Raw genomic sequence first — 25,571 nt, forward strand, 5'->3', positions numbered from 1 at the left:
AAATCTGAGATCTTTAAAGAAAAGCCAGGATATGAACATTAGAAATAAAATACCATAATAAAAGGGTTTTTTTTAAAAAAATATTCTACAGTATGTTTTGTAGTTTTGACTATACTTTTATTTGTTTCTTTAAAGGATTTGTATATCTGCCAGTCTTAAAACTGTTCTGGGTAGCTCTATTTGTACAACCACTTGTACAGACCTATCATGACAATTGATAAGTTTAATCATCTCATTGTTTAACCATTCTTCTACAGAAGAACCGAATGACACAGAAGTAAGTAGGAAGCCCTGTTGGGACTTTATCACCTAGTGGTGTACTCACTTTTGTTGCCAGCAGTCTGGATCTTAATGGCTGTGTGTTACATTGTTTTAAGGGGGCAGCACATTTACACTGTTATATAAGCTAAATACCCACTACTTCACATTGTAGCCAAATGTTACACCAACACTCCGCAGTCTGCATTGGTTGCCGATCGGTTTCCGATCACAATTCAAAGTGTTGGTTATGACCTATAAAGCCCTTCATGGCACCGGACCAGATTATCTCAGGGACCGCCTTCTGCTGCACGAATCCCAGCGACCAGTTAGGTCCCACAGAGTGGATCTTCTCCGGGTCCCGTCAACTAAAGAATGTCGCTTGGCGGGACCCAGGGGAAGAGCCTTCTCTGTGGCGGCCCCGTCCCTCTGGAACCAACTCCCCCCAAAGATTAGAATTGCCCCCACCCTCCTTGCCTTTCGTAAGCTGCTTAAAACCCACCTCTGCCGTCAGGCATGGGGGAATTGAGACCCTCTTCCCCCTAGGCCTTTACAATTCTATGCATGGTATGTATGTATGTATGTTTGGTTTTTTATATTAATGGGTTTTGAATTGTTTCTAACATCAGACTACTATTGTACACTGCTTTATTGTTGCTGTTAGCCGCCCCGAGTCTCCGGAGAGGGGCGGCATACAAATCCAATAAATAAATAAATAAATAAGTGAGTGAGTGAGTGAGTGAGTGAGTGAGTGAGTAAGTAAGTAAATAAATAAATAAACAAACAAACAAACAAACAAACAAACATGTCATTTCTTCAGTGTTGTCATATGAAAAGATATGTTTAAATATTTACAAAATGGGAAGGGGTGTACTCACTTCTCTGACATTATATATATTTCTACAATCCAGACTCCAGCAGTATGTGGATTGAGAAGTACCAGAAATACAGGCAGGATTTCAAAGAGGCAGAAGAACTAAAGATCAAATTGCCAACATATGCTGGATCATGAAGAAACCTTAGGAGTTCCAGAAAAACAAGCTTTTGATTATGTGGATCACAACAAATTGTGGCAAGTTCTTAACCCTGCTGTTCTGTTCGAAAAAAGTTCCTAATGTTATGTTCCCGGGTCACCCTGACCCGGACCGAAAACTCTTCATTTGCAGTGCTTATGTTTGGTCTTTTTGAAAGCTTTTTTCACCTGGAAACATGTTTGAACATTTCTGCACACAATGGAATGAAAATTGAACTGAAAAAATTAATCCTTATTGGTTTATTTTGCACATAAATGTGCCTCCCCCCCCGTTTTTGTGAAAGTTTTTTCAATTTATGGATAGTTTTGCTTGCAAAATCCATTCTATTTTACTAAAGTTGGTGTGGGATTGGTAGCTTGAACATTTCTGCACACAATGATATGAAAATTGAACTGAGAAAATTAATCCTTATTGGTTTATTTTGCTCATAAATGGGCCCCCATGCTTATACTCAAATAGGCTTATACTCGAGTAGGCTTATACTCGAGTATAAAATGATATGGTCTTATATTCAAAAATAAACCAATAAGAATCATTTTTTTTCAGTTCATTTCTATTTTTCTTATGTTTAGGATTGTTCAATTTAGTATATCAAAACTTTTGAGTTTATTGATAATTTTGCCTGCAAAATGCATTCTATTTTACTATTCTATTTTGGTGTGGGATTGGTAGCTTGAACCTTTCTGAACATAATGATATGAAAATTAAACTGAAAAAATGATCCTTATTGGTTTATTTTGCTCATAAATGGGCCCCCATGCTTATACTCAAATAGGCTTATACTCGAGTAGGCTTATACTCGAGTATAAAACAATAAACCAATAAGAGTCATTTTTTTCAGTTCATTTATATTTTTCTTATGTTCAGGATTGTTCAATTTAGTATATCAAACCTTTTGGGGGAAAATTCCTTAGGGATTTGTAGCCTTAAAAAATATAAATTGACACGAAATTCAAAAAGGATGGGGGGAGGGGCTTTTTGATCAAAATAAAAATATAAGTCTCAATTTTTCCAGTTCAATTTTCATATCATTATGTTCATAAATGTTCAAACTAGTTTTCCAGTGGAAAAAGTTTTCAAAAAGACCAAATTCAAGTACCTAAAAAAAATCATTTTGATCCGGGTCTATATGACCCGAACAGAGTAAATGTGACTTTTTTTTTGCCAAGAAAAAAATTTTTCCCCCACCCCCACAAATATTTTTTTGATGATCAGCATTGTTAAATTGAGTAAATGAATGCGTAAGATTTTAAAGAATATTTCGGATTTGGAGCATAAAAAAATAAAAAGTGAAAATTGTTGCAAGCAGCCGGGGGGGGGGAGGCCTTATTTCTGATGTTAAAAAAACAGTAAGAATCATTTTTTTCAGTTCCTTTATATTTTTCTTATATTCAGAAATGTTCAAGGTACCATTCCCACACCAACTCCAGTAAAATAGACTGCATTTTGCAAGCAAAACTATCCATAAATTGAAAAAACTTTCACAAAAATGGGGGGGGAGGCACATTTATGGGCAAAATAAACCAATAAGGATTAATTTTTTCAGTTCAATTTTCATTCCATTGTGTGAAGAAATGTTCAGACTACTTTCCAAGTGAAAAAAGCTTTCAAAAAGACCAAACATAAGCACTGCAAATGAAGAGTTTTCGGTCCGGGTCAGGGTGACCCGGGAACATAACATTAGGGAGGTTTTTTTTTTCAGCAAGAAAGAAACCTCCCACCCCCCCAAAAAAATTCTCATAGAGAGAACCCCTGAAATGATGAAAAGTCATGAAATTTCAAGTTTCAGATATGCAGGGAAAATTTTTTACAGGGTCTCAAACCTTGATTTCGGGTCTCACAGACCCGAACAGAACAGCAAGAGAAACCTATATGCAGGTCAAGAAGCAACAATGAGAACTGGACTGAGATTCACTGATTGGTTCAAAATTGGGTAAGAAGTTTGGCAAGGCTGTATATTGTCACCTTGCCTATTTAACTTATATGAGAGCACATCATGAGAAATACAGAGCTAGATGAATCACATTGGAACTAAGATTGCCGGGAGAAATATCAACAACCTCTGACATGCAGATGATACCGCTCTAATGGCAGAAAGTGAAGAGGAACTAAAGAGCCTCTTGATGCAGGTGAAGAAGGAGAGTGAAAAAGTTGGCTTGAAACTCAACAAAAAGAAAACTAAGATCATGGTAAACCAGCCTTCTCAATTCCTGGCAAATAGATGGGGAAGAAATGAGGTAGTGACAGAGTTTATTTTCCTGGGCTCCAAAATCACTGCAGATGGGGACTACAGCCAAGAAATTAAAAGACATTTGCTCCTGGGGAGGAAAGCTATAGCAAAACTAGACAACATACTAAAAAGTAGAGACATCACCCTGCCAACAAAAGTGCATATAGTCAAGGCTATGGTTCTCCCAGTTGCAATGTATGGCTCTGAAAGTTGGGCCGTAAGGAAGACTGAGCACCAAAGAATTGAGACCTTTGAACTTTGGTGCTGGAGAAGACTCCTGCTAGTCCCTTGGACTGCAAGGTGAACAAAGAAGTCAATCCTAGAGATCAACCCTGATTGTTCTTTAGAAAGCGAAATCCTAAAGATGAAACTCAAATATTTTGGCCATCTAATGTGAAGGAAGGACTCATGGGAGAAGAACTTAATGCTGGGAAAGATTGAGGGCAAAAGAAGGGGACGACAGAGAATGAGGCTGCTGGATAGAGTCACTGAAACAGTCAGCATGAGCTTAAATGGACTCTGGGGATAGTAGAGGACAGGAAGGCCTGAGGTTCCAGCCCATCTGCCTCATGAGTGAAGCAGGTGGCATGAAGGAGACCTCTCAGCAGCAGGAGGTTGTGCAGAGAAGGGGCAGTGGGGGACCCCCTGCCCTCCCATTACCTGCCCTCTGCTCATGAAGATGAACTGCTACCTCCCCTGAACTCTGCTTCCGCACTAATGGCCTGGCCCCCTCAACCGCACTTCTTTGCTGGTCTCAGAGCCAAAGCTAGGAAGGTGAGCAGGGCGGCTGTGGCAGCAACGGCGCTCCAGTACAGCACAGCCCTTCTAGTCCCAGAACACTTTCTTCCTTCTCCCACTACTGTGTATGTGTGTGTATGTTTGTGTGTATGTGTGTGTATATAAATATATATATGCAAACAATATATATATTGTTGTTGTTACCATGTTTCCCCAAAAATAAGACACTGTCCTGTATTAATTTTTGCTCCAAAAGTTCTGCTACGTTTTATTTTCGGGGGGTGCCTTATATTTCTCAAATAAGACAAATTCACAGGCAGAAATGCTGACACCCCCAAAGAAAGTGTACTGTACGGTACACTGTTTACGTTACGGTACCTGTCAGTATGGCACCCCCACACACAAACGACGACACTTATATGGTACAACAGTATTCTCCCGCTATTGCAGCTTCCGGCCACCAGAGGAACTACAGTCTACGCACTGCAGTGGAGACTGTAATGGCAGTGAGACAACAGCAGACTTTGTCTGCTGTACTGGACGGTACAAAGCGATGGAAGGGGTCAGCAGGGGACGCCACATTATTACGGTACCACTATGAACAGCTTTGAATGGTACTGTATGTTTTCCACCATACCATATGTAAACTTGACTACGCCTTATTTTCGAGGGGTGCTTTATATTAGCAAATTCTGCAAAACCTCTGACATGCCTTACTTTCGGGGTATGTCTTATTTTCGGGGAAACAGGGTAGTTCCAACTCCCCTCACTGCCGATTCGCTCCTTCCCTTCCTTGCCACATGGACATACCTCTTGGGTGCGCACATGCGCAGTAATGAAAAATCTGGGGAGAAAAAACTTAAGCAGAAAAAAAAAGATGCCGACTGCCAGAACTCGGCTTTTGTGCATTCTCAGAAGGAATTTAATTTTTTTTAAAAAGAAAATAAGGCAGTGCCCACGAACTGGCACTGAACGATCTGGTTTGGTGATGTCATCATGACGTCCCCAGCGGGTTGCTGGTGAACTGGTCCAAACCGGGAGGAACCCACCCCTGCTATAGACACAATACTGTATTCAAACGGGTGAACAAAGACTCAGCCTCATCTTTTGAATGTCTTTTTTTCCCATTTATCCTTTCCACACAAACACCCAGCTCTCAGATTGTGATTATGTTGTGACTGTGAAAACTAACTCTCGTAACATCCTTTATTATTGTGCACATCTTCTATTTCAAAGAAAGAGAAAAAAATGATTTGAAGTAGCTATTGGCAACTTCTTAAATCTTTGTGTGCTTTCCCAGGCTTGAGTTATAGCCATAGTTTCAGGAAGTGACACAGGAGCTTTAAAGAAGGGCCCAAAAGAGCTATGGAAGCTTCTCTGAGGATCCAAAATGCTTTTCCCTTCATATCCACATCCAACAGTCCAGATGTACAGCCATATAGTTGATATAGATACAGATAGATGCATACTGGTAATCCTTGAGTTACCACTGCAATGGAGCCTAAAAACCGACCCAATTTTACCACTGTTTTGGGGCAGTTGCAAAATCAACAGCACCATTGTTAAGTGAATCTATTATTTGCTATGGTGTGATTTTATTGAGGACTGGAAATAAGTGTCGTAAATTGCAGTGACATGACTGCAGGGTGTTGCAAATGGCTATAAATTCAGCTATGATGCCAAATTTGATTGCAGAAGAGCCCTGACCAATAGAATTTTGACTCTGGGTTGCAAGTAGTCCAAAAAAATAGATCTGTTGTAATTTTGAACTAAGCAACAAGTCCTAACTTTGGGGACTACCAGTAATTAACTGTCAATATTTTGCTGTGCCGGTTCTTATCTTAGATTTAAATTGATCTCTTAAAATGCAGATAGGCTTCCATCCAGCTTTTAAAAATGCACATCAGAAGTATTCATAGGCATTTTAAACAATTATTAAAGGAAGTGATGTGTTTTAGGTTTTTTTTTAAGGAAGCACTCTAATATCTGGCCACTTTAGAGATTTTACACAAGACTGCAAATACAGTACAATTGTAGGCTTGTTGCTGTTTATAAAATATATTGTATTTTAGATTGAAAGCTGCTTGAAAGCTCTAAGAAATGCTTGGGGAAAAATTCTATTATCTCTCACTTTTTATATATTATAGCAAGTAGCATAGCGGTCAGAAAATAACATTCCATGCACTTGTTGATCAGGCAGACCATTTCAGTGTTTGTTATCTGTGAAATCCAGATTTGTGGCCTAATTCCCTTTTATCAGTCTTCATTCTCCCACAAGCAGAGTCATTTCCATTGCTGGTGACAATGCAAGCAACCTGTGAGAAAGAGAACATTCTTTCTGAATGGTATTCTCTTGTAGCTAATTATTATATCTATACCTTGGCATAATTGTCCTAGAAACTGACTGTCTGATTTGGGTGATGAGTGATGAATTTCCATATTTTAAGGGACAAAGAGTCATACATTTTTCACTGCTAATTTCAGAAACTTATGTTATGAGGGTCTACGCGTTCATGGATGTTCTGCTAAATGTAATGATGAATGAGAACAAGAAGTTATTCATTATAAGAGGGTATTCATTAAATGATGAGGCTGCATTCTTGTTTAAGAGACGTGGTGACGCAGTGGTTAGAATGCACTTTTGCAATCTACTTCTGCTGACTGCCCCTGCCAGGAGTTCAGCAGTTCGATTCTCACCTACTCAGGGTTGACTCAGCCTTCCAACATTCCAAGGTGGATAAAATGAGAACCCAGATTACTGGGAGCAATATGCTGACTTTATAAACTGCTTCACGGGTGCTGTAAAGCACTGTGGAGCAGTGTATAAATGCTATTGCTATTTAATTTATTTATTTATTTATTAAATTTGTATGCCGCCCCTCTCTGTAGACTCGGGGCGGCTAACAACAGCAAAAAGACAATATGAACAAATCTAATATTAAAAGTAATGTAAAAAACCCCAATTTAAGAAACCAATCATACATACAGACATACCATGCATAAATTTTATAAGCCTAGGGGGGAGGGAATATCTCAATTCCCCCATGCCTGACGACAGAGGTGGGTTTTAAGGAGCTTACGAAAGGCAAGGAGGGTGGGGGCAACTCTGATCTCTGGGGGGAGTTAGTTCCAGAGGGTCGGGGCCGCCACAGAGAAGGCTCTTCCCCTGGGTCCCGCCAAACGACATTGTTTAGTCAACAGGACCCAGAGAAGGCCAATTCTGTGGGACCTAACTGGTCGCTGGGATTCGTGTGGCAGAAGACGGTCCCGGAGACATTCTGGTCCGATGCCATGAAGGGCTTTATAGGTCATTACCAACACTTTGAATTGTGACTGCAAACCGCTCCGCAACCAATGCAGACTGCGGAGTGTTGGTGTGACATGGGCTTATTTAGGAAGGCCCATGATAGCTCTCGCAGCTGCATTCTGTACGATCTGAAGTTTCCAAACACTTTTCAAAGGTAGCCCCATGTAGAGAGCATTAAGTAGTCGAGCCTCAAGGTGATGAGGGCATGAGTGACTGTGAGCAGTGAGTCCCAGTCCAAGTAGCTCCAAGTAATGTGAATTATCCATAGCAAATAACATCCTGTCTTTAGGTTCTGTAATAGAAGTTCTCAATAAAAGCATGAAAGGCCTAACTGGCTAAAATAAGGTATTTCTTATGGCAGAAAAGATAAATACAGTAGTGCTAAGTTATCTGTCATAGCAATAACTGAAAAAACTCCATTTCCTGCTCATTTTTCCCATTTTACCTTTAGCCAGACAACACATTCTGAAGAATATTGCGACAGGTCATCAATAGTGTCCAAAATCTGTTATAATGCAATACGTGGGAAAAACTCATCATGTTATCTAGGAATGTTTAGAGTTCCATGGTCGTCATCCATTCAAGTATCTTATCTTTAAAAGGGGGAAAGTATATAATTAGTATAATCATCTAAATTCAGAAAGGCTTCTGAACCAATTTCATGACTGTCTTCAAGACAATCAGGACTAATTCATCAAGGAGTCATTAATCATTTTCTATACGCAGCTCGTCATTCTGATTCCAATGTTCCTGAAATGGAGGCGGAGAAAAGAGATTAATAAATGTGTTATAGATCACACTCCTTCAGACACACTCCTACAGTTAGTTAATAATGGAGGCCTTGACAAATATATAAAAATCACACTGGCAAAATAACAGATGACAGGGAAGAAAAAAAGAAAAGCACTTCTTCTAGGGCATAATTAACCTATACAATCTATTATAACACGGCCGCCCAAACTTGGGAACTTTAAGACTTGTGGAATTCAACTCCCATAATTGGCTGGAGAATTCTGGGAGTTAAAGTCCACAAGACTTAAAGTTGCCAGGTTTGAAGACCTCTGCATTACAAGATGTAAAGGCCAAGACTCAGTATTACTTCCCCTTTTGTGGGAACATGGTCTAAAAACTAGGTCCAAGCAGTAGTAGCAGGAGGTAGATATGTCTTTTTACAGAAATCTAGTTGGGTCCTATGAGGCCATATTGGTCTAGATCAGTGTAGGGCTGATCTAGCAGGACTTTGCTTTTCATCTTATAACACATTACTTGCATGAACAGTTGAATTTGTTCAACCCACTCAATCAGTTTCAGTGTGAGCTATTTTATTCACAAAATTCTCAACATATGTCTTAATAGATATTCTAATAAGTCACTTAAGGGTTCGGATTGAAACAGGGTTTAACTCTTCTGAATAATAAACACTGGCAGAATAATATTCTTTCTTCTGAGCTACACACCTGTAGAATAAATATAGATCTCTGTTTTGGCAGTTCCTAGATGCACTAATGTATCTTTCTCTGAAAAAGACTTCGTGACTACTAGTCTCTTAACAATTAATGCACATGAATCTTGAAATAGTTTGCTACACATGAACAGGATGTTATTTATCTTAATTGTAGATAAACATTAAATAAATTGAACTTTATTCCAAATAAATACAGGTGTCTTCCATACATTTATAGTCCAAGATTCATGAGGGCAACAGTAAATTAACTGACTTAAAACCTTTATGGAAAATATCAACCCCACTTTCATCTCAGAAGTTCCTTTATCACTGCAGATCCACTCTGGATAATCTCTCGGTCACAATCCCACAATCCATCGCACATTTTCTTGCATTGCAACTCATTCATTGTGTAATTTCCCAGTTCTCTGATTCCTAACTCATAGTTCCAGAACTGAAACTCCTTTATGCTTGCTTGTACTATGCCGTCTTGGACATCCAAGATAGATTATTCCTTGTACATCCAAGTTAGAAAAGTAATGCTTATCATCAAAACTGAAAGCCCACTTTCCTATCATTTGAAGTGTAGGAAATTATCTTTATTTTGTCCCATTAATAGAGCTGTGGAGCTTGATGACAACATGTAGAGAGTGAAGAAATGAAGGCTTCATTCTCTTAAAAGTTCAGTCAATTGCCTTTCCAACAGCCAGTAAATCATTATATTGAGATATTTCAGGATCTTGACACAACTGCACTATTCCTTGCTTTCTTCTTTAATATATTTCATAGGCCTCATATTATTTATTGACTTAGTGATTATGGCCACAGCTAATTACTTTTCTCTGTCTCTATTGATTGTAATAATCACAAACAATGTAAATCTTGTGGATATAGTGTATTGTACCTTTGTGTCAGTTGCCGTTATTTTCAATGCTTTTCTGAATTCTTTTCCTTAATTTGCTTTGTTTGGTTTACAACACATAAACTCCACTTTGTCATAGTTTTACCTCAATTACAGACCTATAGTTTGATCACTTTCTCCTGAAATATTTTATGCCGATTTTGTTATGCAATTGGACAAGTTAAGGCTACAATGAAAACACTACTTTTGTTTCCATTACACTACACGATACAGCACAAAAAATTCAGATATTCAAGATAACTCAAATAAAATGTCTATCTTGCTTCACGTATTTTCACTGCAGTTGTTCCCCGGGGTGAATAACAGACTTGGGTATAAGTATAAAAGTTTATGATTGCTGAAAGTAAAAGGGCTTATGGTAAAATAATACAGCTTTGCCCTTTAAAGAAGGAACAGCTTTGATCCCAAACCACATGTAGAACCATCTCTATTGATAGCCCCAAGATTTTCTTGAAAGCATTTGATGGCATGATTTTTATTTTGTTAAAAATAATCAATATTGAAATTCACATTACACTACAGAGAGAAAGAGAGAGAGAGAGAGATGAAAAGCTTGCTTCTAATATCTCCATTTGTCTGTCTCATTTGGTGCCACAATTGTGCACATTTTGTTGGGAGGAAGGGGAAATTGAAGATTGCCTGGGCACATTGACTCCACAAAGTTCTGCCAACCAAATAACATTTTAAAAATTAAAGATGATCTGCGATCCCCAAGTCAGCAGCGGGTTGCACTTACATGAAAACTGGTATGCTGCACACTCATCCTCTTGATTTGGGCACGCCCACACACGTGCCTATGCACGTCCCTCACACGATTTTGCTTCCATGCATGCACAGGAAGCAAAAACGTGCCAAAAACTCACAAGGGGACACTGCCATGTGCACGATTACGGCAATTTTTTTGTTTGGTTCTGTATATGTGGAAGCAAAAAATCACCAAAATCTCACTTGTGAAAGTATCCCTTCACGCCAAAAAAATCAAGAAAAAAAGATAGCGCCACCCAACAGACCGGCACCAGAGCAGTTGCGTGCAAATTGGTGGCTGCTACCGGTGAAAAGTCGCCTGCTGCACCAGTAGGAACCCACCACTATTGATATCTGGATGAATCCTGGGAGAATACAGTGGTCCCTGAAAGAATACAATTAACACAATTACATCCCTTGTAACAACCTGAACAAGAAGCAATTAATCCAAAGAACAAATCTCTTAGAGGTCTGACCAGTAAGATTTCTTAAGAAGTAGCAACATAATTTGGCAGAGTTCTCCTTTCAAATGAGAAATCTATATACAGTGATACCTTGTCTTACAAACTTAATTGGTTCCAGGATGAGGTTCTTAAGGTGAAATGTTTGTAAGACGAAACAATGTTTCCCATAGGAATCAATGGAAAAGCGATTAATGCATGCAAGCCAAAAATTCACCCCTTTTGCCAGCCAAAGCACCCATTTTTGCACTGCTGGGATTCCCCTGAGGCTCCCCTCCATGGAAAACCCCACCTCCAGACTTCTGTGTTTTTGCAATGCTGCAGGGGAATCCCAGCAGGGGAATCCCAGCATCGCAAAAATGAGCGCTTTGCTGGCAACGGAAGTCTGGAGGTGGGGTTTCCCAGCAGAAGGGAGCATCAGTGAAATCGCAGCACTGCAAAAACACCAAAGTCCTCAAAACCCCACGTCTGGACCTCTGTGTTTTTGCGATGCTGCGATTTCATTAAGGCTCCCCTTGCTGGGAAACCCCACCTCCGGACTTCCGTTGCCAGCGAAGCACCCGTTTTTGTGCTACTGGGATTCCCCTGCAGCATCACAAAAACATGGAAGTCCGGAGGTGGGGTTTCCCATGGAGGGGAGCCTCAGGGGAATCCCAGCAGTGCAAAAATGGGTGCTTTGCTGGCAAAAGAAGTCCGGAGGTGGGGCATCCCAGCAGCGGCGGTGGGTTTGTAAGGTGAAAATAGTTTGTAAGAAGAGGCAAAAAAATCTTAAACCCCAGGTTTGTATCTAGAAAAGTTTGTATGATGAGGCATTTGTAAGATGAGGTATCACTGTATGGGTAAATTTGGGTTTAAAGCTTCTGGTTCTGATTTTTCTTTTTAAGCAAGAAGGGGACTAATTTTTTTTGAAGGAGACATACTGTAGATTGCACCTGTTTAACTGTTTAGAAAAACTATGAAGGTTTAAAAAAAAAAAAAAACCAATCTAAGAACTAGCTCCCATTTTTTCCCCTGGGCTGTTGCAAACAATTTTTTAAAAATAAACACAGCAAAATGCTTTTATTTTTGCACTTTAGCCTTGACCATATTTCAAAGCAGTTCTATCGTCCTTAGTGAAACATTCTCCTCCTCTCTATTGCCCATGTCAGTCTGAGTCTGACTTAGCCTGACTGGAAAAACACTATATTTTCTTTTGTACACAGTAAATGATGTGGGGAGTGAAATCTGTTCTCCTTGGCAAAAGAATTCCAGCACTTTAACTCTTTCCTTGACCTCTGTTTTGAAAAGAAAAATAGAAGAACAAAATCATATCTTGCCACATTTTTTATTTATTTATTTGTTTGTTTGTTTGTTTGTTTGTTTTGTCCAATACAAATTGTTGTGGTTAGCTCTGGCCCAGCTCCTGCCCCAAGGACTGTGGGTGTGGGGGAGATATCCACATGCTGCAGGCCTGTTTTGCCCCCGGTGGAATCTGCTGATGAAGGCTCCTCTGACCAAGAAGACCTGAGTGACAGGGAGGAGGAGAGTGTGGCAGGCTGCTCAGAAGGAGATCAATTATCTAGCTCCTCCTTGGATTCAGAACAAGAGTTAATGATACAGCCACGCATGCGGAGAGTGATGCATAGGCAACAACAACTGAGAGATTATTATCAATGAAAATGAGGCCACCTGTGGTTGGGTGGAGCTGTGGTAATTAGTGAGGCTGCTATAAATAGCAGCCTGTGGGTTTGGCCATTGTGGAGGATTATCTGATCGTTATGTTTCATGACTGCTTTCCTGACTTTGACTTTTTGTGTGCTGATTTTTCCCTGCTTTGAACCTAAACCAGAGCAAAGTGTGTTTCACTTTGTGAAAGAAGGACTTTAAATTGCCTCACAACTGCAAGCTAAGTATCACAGGACTGATAAGGGACTTGTATAAATTACTAGTTTATTTGGAGTGGAGTGCTCTTTGCTATAACAAAAGAGGGCTTAGTTTAAGTGACTTTTCATTATAAAGAACATTGTTTTGAATTTTCAAACGTGTGTGTGTGTCTGAAATTTGTACCTGTGAATTTTTGGGAGGATTCTACCAGAGAGCCCGACAGAACACAAATTGAAAGTTAAAGAGAATAAAAACGTGTAGTAGTAAATATCAGGGAAGGGATAGAAGAAGAGATATGAGAATAGAATACATCAATGAAGAGTAGAGGAAGGATATATAGATGGGAGAAAAGATATATAAAATATAGGAGAGACAATTGGACAGGGGACGGAAGGCATACTAGTGCACTTATCCTGTATCTTATATTTCTGTTTCAGGAAAAGCACAGTGGGTCAGGAGAAAGTCTAATAGACTTCCCAAATATCCCGAGGATTATCTCAACGAAAGTCACCTAAGCTATCCATACATAGAGCTTCAGTTAAAAGGCAGTATATTTGTGTGGAATGAGTATGAGGGTGGAAGGCATCTAAATATACTGCTGGCGTTCAATAATATTACTCTGGAGGCAAACTATAAATCCTCTCTTTTCATCATATTCAATCATTCTTAAGCTTACTTCCCCCCCCCTTTTGCTACATTCCTGTCAAATGCAAGCTGAACAATGGCTATTTATGTATGTGTGCCTATGCGTATACATGCCTATCTGCATGGAGAAACTTTTTGCTCTCAGATTTACTATTGCACTCTGCAGAATTTCTTTCAACACTCCTCTTTGCACTCAGTATTATCCTTTTGGCACACCATCATTTTCCTCCTGCTATTCTCAACAGTGCTCTGTCACCATTGCTGACCTGAGAAGCTTTGCCCTGTCACAGGCTTTGCTATTTCATGTCCCCAGCATGAACAATCGGAAATCATTCGTGTGCAGATGTTTCTTTTATCTCAAACTATATGGAAGCACTGGGAAATCATAGATAAAAACACCTGCCTACTTTTCATAAAGAAGAAATGGAAAAGCTCTGCATTTATAAGACAGTAAATGGCACAGATTCACATGTAATACCGTGTTCTCTGCGACTTCCTTGATTGGAACTTTTGCAATTTGGAGTCCACATTTATCTGAAGTGCACCAGATGGAAAGGGCTGTTCTTAGTTCTTTTGCCATAGTAAATGTTCTGCCGGGCTCTCTGGTAGGAGCCTCCCGAAAATTCAAGGGTACAAATTTTAGACACACACATGTTTGAAAATTCAAAACAATATTCTTTATCCCAAAATTCAAAATAAACTAAGCACTCTTTTTGTATTGCAAAGAGCACTCGTCCCAAAACAACTGGGTAGTCTATACCAGTGTTTCCCAACCTTGGCAACTTGAAGATATCTGGACTTCAACTCCCAGAATTCCCCAGCCAGCATTCACTGGCTGGGGAATTCTGGGAGTTGAAGTCCAAATATCTTCAGGTTCCCAAGGTTGGGAAATATTGGTCTATACAATTAACCTTAAGCAGTCATTAAGTACTTAGCTAGCAGTTGTGAAGAAACTTCACACCTCTCCTTCTTCCAACAAAGTGAGACACACACACACACACACACACATTGCTCTGCTTTGTTTTCAAAGGCGTGAAAAATCAACAAAGTCCAGAAACCAGCAACCCAGGATTCCTGATGAACTGCGATCAGATACTCTTCCACAATGGCCAAACTCACATGCTGCTATTTATAGCAGCAGCCCTAATTACTGGAGCCCCACCCAACCACAGGTGGCCTCATTTTCTCTTTCCTTTAGTTGTTGTCTCCTATGCATCACTCTACGCATGTGTGGATGTGTCATTAATTCTTGTTCAGAATCCAACGATGATACAGATGATTGATCTCCTCCTGGTCTGTCTGCCAAACTCCCCTCTTCCCTGTCACTCATGCTGCCTTGGTCAGAGGAGGCTTCATCAGCAGATTCTATCAGGAGCAAAACAGGCCTGCGGCATGTGGATGTCTCCCCCATATCCACCTGCACATTCCTTGGGGCAGGAGCTGGGCCAGAGCTAACCACAACAGTAAACATGATAAGAAATGGAATGTCTCCCATCTATTTTACAATACCAAGTTATTTTGAATTTCGCCCCGAGTCCTTGGAGAGGGGCGGCATAGAAATCCAATTAATAATTAGGCTAGCAAAGCAAGAAACAAACATACTATAATCATTTAGGTACCATATTTTTCAGAGTATACGATGCACCGGAATATAAGATGCACTTTAGTTTTAGGGGAGGAAAACAAGGAAAAAAGGCCTCTCCTTCCCAGCAATTTCCAAACAGCAAATAGCACAGATGATATACACTATTTGCTGTGTATTTCTGTGCATGTGTGCCTGATCCATAGAAATAGCAAAGAATTGGAGAAATGTACATTATGGAAGTATATTAATCCTAGAAAGTTTTCTTAAATGTAATCACACTAACTCCTCCCAATTATTTAAACAGATCTACTCCAAACATGACTAAGTCAGGGTTTAACTCAGCTGCAGGATCTTAATACTAATACTTAATAATAAAACAGGACATTTCAGATTCTACTTTTACAGATCTTTAAAATTGATGTGGCTTTCTGGAAATATTCTCTGCTATTTAAAAGAAGACACCATAGCACTGGACCTCTTCAGATCAAGCATTTATTTTAAAATGCTTCTTCGTTTTGTTAAGTTGTCAGAACAATAATAAAGCAGTCTTTAAAAAATAAGTCTAATAATTTAAAATAATAACTACAAATATAGGCATCTGTAGTTATTAATTTACCTCCTTGCAGCAAAAAACAAGCAGCCAGTTTCAGCATAGTTTGATTAGCACAAGAAAATAAAATTCTGTCTTTGCCTCTCCCTCCAGCAATTTGCCTTCATGCAGCTTTAGTTTCACTTTCGTTTTAGCATGTGGGCTTGCCGGCAACTTCAATCAATCAGCTGAGTGTCTGGAGGCAGGTAATCAGTGGCTTGTGCTAAACTGGCTCTGCTGCTTTTTGCTGCAAGGAGGTAAATTGCTGGCAGGCAGAGACCAAAGGGTGGGAGTGTATGGGTGGGGCTACATTCGGTGTATAAGACACACTCAAGTTTTCACCCTCTTTTGGGGGGGCAAAAGGGTATATACTACCGTGCAGCACTGAAAGAGGAGCATTTTGAAGCCATCAGCCTCCTCAAGGTAAGTAGAACAGGGAGGGCGGATCAGCTGTGCCACGTGATTTAGATTAGCTAGAAAGTAGGAAATGCTGCTTTCTAGCTAATCTAGATCATGTAGCACAGCTGATCGTCAGATATACCAGTTCGCCTGAAACAGTAGCATTTTTTACTACCAATTCAAGCAAAATGGTCTGAACTAGTAGCACTTCACTTCTGGGGCTGAGGCCACCACCGAAAGGTCTCCTCTCCTGAATTCTGCCAGTCAAAACAGTTTGGCACAAGAGATTTTTGATTGGAGCAATTCTTATTCCTTTCTTGCTGGTATTAGACCTTGGTTCTGAGCATTTACTAGTGTCAGTTTCTCCTGTAAATGTATCTTCATTTTTTTGAGCACCCTCTAAGTCTTGATACAAGGGGCTGGACTTTATTTTTTTACTCTTGAGACTTGCAAGAGGCAGGGCAAAGACATAATTAAGTCTTTAGTGGAGCTGCAAAGTAATGAAAATGTGCATCATTACTATTTGTTGTTGCTGCTGGTGAATTTGGTGATTAAAATTTGAGAGGTTTTAAAAGCCACAAAAAAGCCACAGGCTACAAGTGACCATTCTGTTGTACATAGAGACTGATTGACAAATCTGTTCATACTCTGAAGCAGACCTTTAACAGTTGTCCTCCCTTCCACATTGCACCTGAAAAACGTCTATTAGCTTCAGAAACATATTCCAGAAGTATTGCAGATATTGCCGAAGTGTGACGACTGTATAGCAAACCTGATTGATTTCAGTTGGGGTTTGGTCCTTTGCAGCCTTCCTAAAATTGATCTCTGCAGTCAAAATGCCGAGCCTGCTAAACGATGAAAGCTTTAGCATTTAGTTCGCTTGGTGCTCTTCAATCTGTCAAGATATTCTTCGTGGAGCAAGATGTTTGTTCAAGGAAAGCACAGAAATGAACACTAATGGCTTGAGATATTAGAATTACATTGCCGCACCACTACAAAGCAAAGAGCAATCTTATCGTGGGGGCCAGGTGATAGATGAGATGACAGGAGAAGTCTTTTCATCGGCAGCATTTATGACGCCCTATCCGTCTTGCAAGCGTGGGTTCACATTGTTAACAAATTTTCACCTAGGAAGCCTCAGATGAAAACAAAAGACAAAATTGATATTGGTAGGTTTAACAAAGATAGAATATTAGTTCTGGGATTTTTTTTTCTTTTTTCTTTTAAAAGATTCTGATATTTCACCAACCCACTCAAGCGGAGGGGGAAGGAGAGACAACTAAGCTTATTTAATATAAGTATTTTACTATATATCACTCTGAGAATGACCAGCTGTAAGATGGTGTTCCTGTATTTATTTATTAATTGGATTTGTATGCTGCCCCTCTCTGAGAACCTGGGGCAGCTCACAACATAGCAAAACAAAATACAATATACATATCTAAAAAATCTAATTAATATAGCTAAAATCTTTTAAAACTCTAAAAGCATTTAAAATCATTCATTCCTATTCACACACCGAGACATACTACACTCGTCAGCCAGGGGGCTACGGTCTAATGGCCCCAAGCCTGGTGGCACAGATAGGCCTTTAAACTTTTACGGAAGGTGAGGAAGGTGGGGGCAGTATGAATCTCCAGAGGGAGCTGATTCCAGAGGGCCGGCGCCCCCACAGAGAAGACTCTTCCCCTAGGTCCCACAAAGCGACATTGTCTAGTTGATGGGACCTGGAGAAGGCCAACTCTGTGGGACCTAACCAGTTGCTGGGACTCATGCTCATAACTCATAACTCATTTCTATGTTGTTTATAAATTTATAAATCCGCAAGCTAGCCAAATGCAGCATTACACCTGAAAGAACTCATTTTTAGATTTGACTGCATTTAACTGTAAGCCATCAGATACAGAAGAATAATAGGATTCACTATCTGAATCTTCATGTAGCAAGTTATTTGATACACATACGTACCCACATTCCTTTCCATTCACACTTCAGAAAAGTTCATATCACCCTACCCTCTTTTTGTCTCTTTGGTTGCTCTCCAGAACAGGGGCTTTAAGAAGATCAGGAAGGATATACTAAGGATGAAGTGAGCTTGTGTACAGAAGGCGGCATGGAATTGAACCAAAGGAGAAGTATCTTTTGAGGCAAACTCCTGCACAGAATCGCTATGGGTGGCCCCAGCTCTATTTTAGTTCTGGGGAAATAATACCTCCATTAGAGATCATATTTGGGTTACCTTGAGATGGGGAACAAAATGGAGAAAGCATCTAAAACGACTTTAACTTCATAGCTAGGGTAGAAGACTGAAAAGATAGACTAGTGCTTAAAACAAGAATAGTTTAAAGAATAGTTTATTTCAATAAAAGATGAAAAAGGAGTTCAAATCTCTCCAGAAAACATATAAGTCAGGAAGTTCTTCCTCAGATCAAGAATTGCTATGGCAAAATAAAGAGGATTTGACAAGGTTCAGTTCTGATCCAAGTGTGCTCTTCTATTTCTCACGTAAAGAAACAAATTTGTACTTTTTTAAAGAATGTGAGAATAACTGTTCTGCTCCCTGCAGTTCCTTTCCATTCTGAGAAATTACCATGACCTACAAGGCCCATGCAATCATATAGGGACCTTGATGGGTAATTTTCATTTCTCAGGGTGGAGAACTTACGGAAGATAACAATCTTTCCAGGGAGTCCGATGCTGCAATTTCTGACAAATAATGAGAAATTTTCCAGGTTGTAGTTCCAAACTAATGCCTGCTATGTCTGATTGCGGCATCATAAGATAGTAAAGTTGCAACCGTTTGCGAATCTCTGGTCATTCTTAAACCCTATCTTTTTGGCCTTCGTTTTTGTTGTCAGATTGGTACAACCCATCTGGGCTTCCTGGAAAATAGAACAGATGCTAGATGTCACTGACATGGTTGCCAAGAATAGGATGCTTCAGTAGCACCAGGCTCTGTTTGCACATAATTTAGTATAGGCAGAAAATTTCTAAAGCACTAGTTTTGTTCACAGCACATGCTTCATCCTCAGATAAATGGCCTGTCAATCACTGAAGACCTTTGGAGATTTGTTGAAAGAACATCAATGATTTCATATGGCAACATATCCTCCATTAAAGGAATCTTTGGCAAGATCCCAAAAATCAGGGCGTACTGCTTGTCACCGTGAATTTATTTTGGCAGAAATTTGCACAATGCTTTGGCTGCATCTTTTTCCTTTTGCTATAAATCTCACACATGCTTGAGCATTAAAATCCAACTAACAGTTGTTTTGACTATTCTGCCAGCTTCGGTTGTTTAAGATGAAGCCCAGATAAGTTCATCCAGATGCTGTGCCTTAAGAATGCTTCAACAGCGTTGCCTGAATTTTAAAGTAGTGTTTTGTTGTAAGCATTAGATAATAATTCCTTATATTTCCTTTGCAAGTAAAGCCAGAATAAAATTGTCAAAGAAATCCACCAATTAGTAAAAATGATTCATTAAACATAAATACAGTAATACCTCATCTTACGAACCAGGTTCTAGAAGTAGGTCCGTAAGGCAAAACGTTCGTAAGACGAAACATTGTTTCCCATAGGAAACAATGTAAAAGTGATTAATCCGTGCAAAAAGAAAAAAAAACGCAAAATGGCAAAATGTTCGGAACCTGAACCCGAACTTCCGGGTTCAGCGTTCGTGAGAACGCCGAGAAGCCCCCCGGCTGTTTCAGAAGGTGACAGCCGGGCGGCGGCGCTTCTCGGCGGCCTCCCAAACCCAAACCCGAAAAGTTCGGGTTCGGGAGAACGCCAAGAAGCCCCCCGGCTGTTTTAAAAGGTGATAGACGGATGGCGGCACCCAGCGGAGCGCCATTTTGCGATCTGCGGTGGGTTCATAAGCCGAAAAAAGTTCATAAGAAGAGGCAAAAAATTTCCGAACCCCGGGTTCGTATCACGAGGGGTTCATATCACGAGGGGTTCGTATCATGAGGTACCACTGTACTTGATATTCTAGTTATTTTCTTTTTAACAAAAAGTTATTTATGGAAGACTAGGGGACCTGCCCTCCATTTTCCCTTCAAGAGCTGCAAAAATATTCTTCCTACACTGAGTCATCAGGAGCCTCCAACAATAGGCAATAGAAATATGTGTGAAGCATTGTAACCAAGTTAAGCCATGTATAATTATTACTTCTCTTCCAAAACCGCCTGTCAGGACAGGAAGGTGCGGGTACGATAGTATATCTCAGACATCTTTCCTGACTCTTGTTATTGCCTGAACAAACTCATCGATGTAAAAAAATAGTGTCCTATAAAAACATTTTTTTTAATACATTAAATCTGTTTTATAAAGCCGAGTTCCTAAATGCACCCTGTAGGAAGCACTATGTTAATTGAGGTTTGATTCTCTCCACAGCAGTGCTTCAGTAGCTTACAGCTGCGTCTGGGTTTTCCTGTCCTTATTTCATTCTGCAGGCACGCTCATGAATTCTCAAGTTGCAATCTTTACTTTAGGCTTCTTCTTTTTTTTGTCTTTACTTTTAGGAGAGCAGCTCCCTCTGCTGAATTTTCTGTGGACAGAACACGCCACCTTATGTCTTTCCTTACCATGCTAGGCCCCAGCCCTGACTGGAATGTAGGGCTTTCGGCTGAAGACCTGTGCACCAAGGACTGCGGATGGGTCCAGAAGGTGATACAGGACTTGATCCCATGGGATGCTGGTACTGACAGTGGAGTTACCTATGAGGTATCAGGAATAATTAACCTCTTCCTAAACTTCCTTTTCTGCTTTTATGACTGAATCGTAGAAAAACTCATGGAAGAGGTTCTGTAGGAAACAGAACAGAGGTGAATCATATATCCCTAATAAACAACTAAAATGTCATGTCTTCTGGTACTAAGCATTTAGTCAGAAGTGAAGGGTGTTATGTATTAGAGATATATACAGTGGTACCTCTACTTACAAAATTCATTCGTTCAGTGATCAGCTTCTTAAGTAGAAAACTTTGTAAGAAAAAGCTATTTTTCCCATAGGAATTAATGTAAAAGCAAATAATGTGTGCGATTCGGGAAACCACAGGGAGAGGGGAGGCCCTGTTTCCTCCCAGGAGATTCCTAGAGAGGGCCCATGGAGGCTTCTCCCCGCCTTTTCCGGCCCTGTTTCCTCCCAGGAGATTCCTAGAGAGACCCCACGGAGGATACTCCCAGCCCTTTCCGGTTACATTTATTGGAGGCTTGGGTTTGTAAGTGGAAAATGGTTCTTGAGAAGAGACAAAAAAATCTTGAACACCCGGTTCTTATCTAGAAAAGTTCTTAAGTAGAGGCATTTGTAGGTAGAGGTATTACTGTATAGTGTTGTTAAGCCCTGCTAAAGTGAAACTAACCTTTAGATGACCCTAACTGTTAACTTGAACTGTTTTGGAAGGAAACGTAGAACCAGTATCGGGTTCCTACCCAGTACAGGCCGTACTGCGCACTGGTAGAGAAAATGGAACTGCACACTCAGCCCTGCATCTCAGGCATGCACACATGTCCCAACGAGATTTTACTTCTGCACATGAAGCAAAATCTTGCAAGGGGACACGCATGCGCAGAAGCAAAAAAAAATCACCGAAATCTCATACACATGCGACCTCTAGCAAGATTTTGCTTCCTGCACAGAAGCAAAATCATGCTGGGAAGCATGCATGTGTACACCAGCAACCAGAAGCGGTGCGCACATTGCACCAGTAGGAGCAGTAAGTAGCAACCCCCAACATGCATATTTGGATGGGCTTTTTCAAGGATTATGATCGGTTATAAATTACAGGCATTTGTCTACTGTTCCTCGGTTCCAGTTTTGAGTCAATAAGTGCTGTTGTAGCTATGCTGGTGTGCTTCTTGCCTACTGAAGCCCACTACACAATAAAGGGAATCCAAATATTTTGAGAGCTGATGCACTGAACGTTGCAGATTGGGTTGTATTGATTGATCTTATGCTACTTATTCCTTGTTAGTTTTATTGATGAGATCGAAAAATGTCTTTTTACCTGCAACCCTGATGCATAAAATTAGAGGAACGTGATAGTTTTTTGGGATGCAGTTATGTCCATGTTTTGCCTAGGAGGATCTATGAAGCAAATTGGCAGGATTTTCCTGCAGTAGTAGTAGTAGTAATAATAATAATAATTATTATTATTATTATTATTATTATTATTATTATTATTATTATTATTATTTATTGGATTTGCATGCCGCCCCTCTCGGCAGACTCGGGGCGGCTAACAACAATAATAAACACAACATGTACAATCCAATAATAAAAAAACAACTAAAACCCCCTATTATAAAACCAAACATACACACAAACATACCATGCATAACTTGTAATGGCCTAGGGGGAAAAGCTATCTCAACTCCCCCATGCCTGGTGGTATAAATGAGTCTTGAGTAGTTTATGAAAGACAGGGAGGGTGGGGGCAGTTCTAATCTCTGGGGGGAGTTGGTTCCAGAGGGCCTGGGCCGCCACAGAGAAGGCTCTTCCCCTGGGTCCCGCCAGACAACATTGTTTAGTCGACGGGACCCGGAGAAGGCCAACTCTGTGGGACCTTATCGGTCGCTGGGATTTGTAAATCATAAGCAGTTTCAGGGCCACCACACCAAACAATCAAATAGTGGAATGATTCTCCAAGATAGACAGCCTAGGCCCTAGGGTTAGAAAAATGGCATAAATTGTAGGTCAAGAACCATTCACCCTCTTGTTGGCATTGGATATCATCGCGGGAAGTTAATTTGCAATGGTATTAACTGAAAACTGTTATTAAACCTACCTTGAATCTCTTCTAAAATAAAAATATGCATTCATCCCACTTAGGTGGTATGAGAATATAACTGTCCTTTTCTTTCCTCTCCACAGTGCTCCTTATTATTATTTTTTATTTTGTCAAAACATGTCCAAGTACAAGCAGGTATTGATATAAACATAAACAAAAGCAAAGTAGGAACAGGTAAATTGGTCAATAGGACAGTAAGACAAGGACAGTATATGCCCAGTGGTGTGTTTATGCACACCCATTACAGACCTCTTAGGAATGGGGTGAGGTTGATTGTACATAATAGACTGTGGATTTCTATTTTAGACTTTTACATTGTGTATGTTCCTTTGAGTCTAAGCTTCAATAAAACTAATAGACTAAATCAGGACTGCATAAACAATATACCGGTAATAATATAACCCAAATTCTTACTAACGCTAAAACCTTGACATAAATTTAGTGATGGTGTTTTAGATTAACATCTATTATTTGCAATTTTTTCCCACTTGTCTTTACTATTGTTCTGCCTCTCCTCTTGCGGCCTTAAAAATTTCCCTTTGAACCTCTTGAGGTCACATACAAATCTCCAAGTGGCCTCAATGACTCTCTAAAAGAATACAAATGACCAGCTGCCTGCAAGGAACATAAAGCCTTCCATTCCCCACCATCCAGTCAGAGCTGAAGAAGCTTCTTGGATGAGAAGCGAAACATCTTCAAAGAAGAAAAGACAAGGAAGTCCAGGTGCCTCCTGAAAAAGCACCTTTGGGACAACCAAATCTCCATAGACTTTGAATCTCTATATATGTATTTCAGCCTTCATATTATGTACATGGAATAGTAGTGTTTCCCTATGCATGAATCAAGAAATTATCTCTAAATAATGACCCTCCCATCCTTCTTTGATCACCAGGGAAAGTGACCCTATCACAGTTCCAAACTGACTTTCCCACTACTTAACAGTTCTTTACCTTGAATAAATTCCTCTCAATATTCAGTTGAAATCTAATTTCTTCTAATCTGATTGTTAGTTTCAATATAAACAAGTCAGCCTTTTTAGTCTATACAGTTATCATATCTCTGCCTTCTCTTTTAACACTTCCTCATAGGGCTAAGCCTCCAAATCGTATGTAATCCTGGTGCCTTTCCTGTGAACTCATTCAAGCTTTTTCTTGTCTGACTTCTTGAGTAGTGCCCAGAACTAGATATAGGATCTAACATCATTGTGCTGACCTGCATCAAGAGCCTTCTAAATATATCTTACGAAGAGAGATTGCGGGAACTCGGCATGGATAGCCTAGAGAAAAGGAAGGGCAGAGGGGACATGATAGCTGTATACAGGTATATGAGAGGTTGCCACAGAGAGGAGGGGGCCACTCTATTCTCCAGAGCACCAGAGGGCCGGACGAGGAACAATGGCTGGAAGATGACCAAGGAGAGATTCAACCTAGAAGTAAGGAAGAACTTCCTGATGGTCAGAGCGATCAACCAGTGGACACTTTCTGGACACTTTCAAGAGGAGATTGGACTGCCATTTGGCTGGGGTGCTTTAGGATTCCTGCTCAGGCAGGGGGTTGGACCTGATGACCTGCATGGTCCCTTTCAACTCTAACAATCAATCAATCAATCAATCAATAAATGTCTTACTAACACTCAACACCAGCAGGCCCTGGCCTTCCCAGGTGAGACTTTTTTAAAACAAAGTTTAGTTTCTAGTATTTTCATCATGCCATCAAGGAAACAGGTTGACATTTGCAACAGGTGTAAGTGATACATACTTCCAATAAGAAATTATAATACCTACCCGAGAAGTCACTCATCTCACTGTCCACCCTTTTGACAATTGTTTATCCTCCAGAAATTCTCCTGGTTCTATTTAGGATAGGATAGGATAGGATAGGATTGGACAGGACAGGACAGGACAGAATTTATAGTATGCTGGAAGACAAAGGAAGGGAGGGAAGCATATTCAAGATTTGATTGATATAACTTTATAATTAAAGTAGCATTAGCATTATTCACTTTTGTTTTTCTAATCTGTTCTACCTTGAGGAGGCTGACATCAATATTGCAAGTGCATTCTTTCCTTTATTTGCATAAAAAACTAGGGAAGGTCAAGGTTAAGCCACATTTTTCAAATTATATTTCTGCCTTGGACTCAATTTTTTGTTTTTTTCTAACTGTTGTATTGGTTCTTCCTTCTGTTTCTCAAGATTGTCATTATAACCTATTACAGGATTTGTGATGGGAAAGAAAATGCAACCCCTTAATAAAAGCATTATACTATTATAACACAGCCAAAGTACTATCTCCTGAGTAGCTCGTGTATAGTCATTTTTGTGAATGCAAAAGATCAATATATTGCAGATAAACTTTGGGCTGATCTTGTGTGGAAAAGGAAAAACCTGGATCTCAATTCTGAACTGATTTCTTCTCACTGTGTTTTTTTAGTTGAGAATATTCTCTTTTTTTAATCATTAGAGAACAAGAAGCTTCATTTGCTCCCATAGAACCAATAACTTTCTACAAATAAATAGGTACAATCAGGAGGGCCACAATATGTTTGTGGCAATTTATTTTAGAAAT

At 39.9% G+C, this 25,571-nt stretch overlaps 1 protein-coding gene across 2 annotated transcripts in view; it reads left to right on the top strand.

The window, feature by feature from the left end:
* Positions 1-25,571, top strand: part of SPON1 (spondin 1) — a 393,098-nt gene that overhangs the window by 342,206 nt on the left and 25,321 nt on the right. Inside the window, exon 8 of one of the 2 annotated variants that reach the window (XM_070762471.1) lies at positions 20,740-20,941. In XM_070762471.1, the coding sequence (XP_070618572.1) occupies positions 20,740-20,941 (202 nt within the window). The remainder of the gene's footprint in view (positions 1-20,739; positions 20,942-25,571) is intronic. The other variant, XM_070762480.1, reaches the window with a different exon arrangement.

Source organism: Erythrolamprus reginae, chromosome 1 (genome assembly GCF_031021105.1).
Source record: "Erythrolamprus reginae isolate rEryReg1 chromosome 1, rEryReg1.hap1, whole genome shotgun sequence".
NCBI lineage: Eukaryota > Metazoa > Chordata > Lepidosauria > Squamata > Dipsadidae > Erythrolamprus > Erythrolamprus reginae.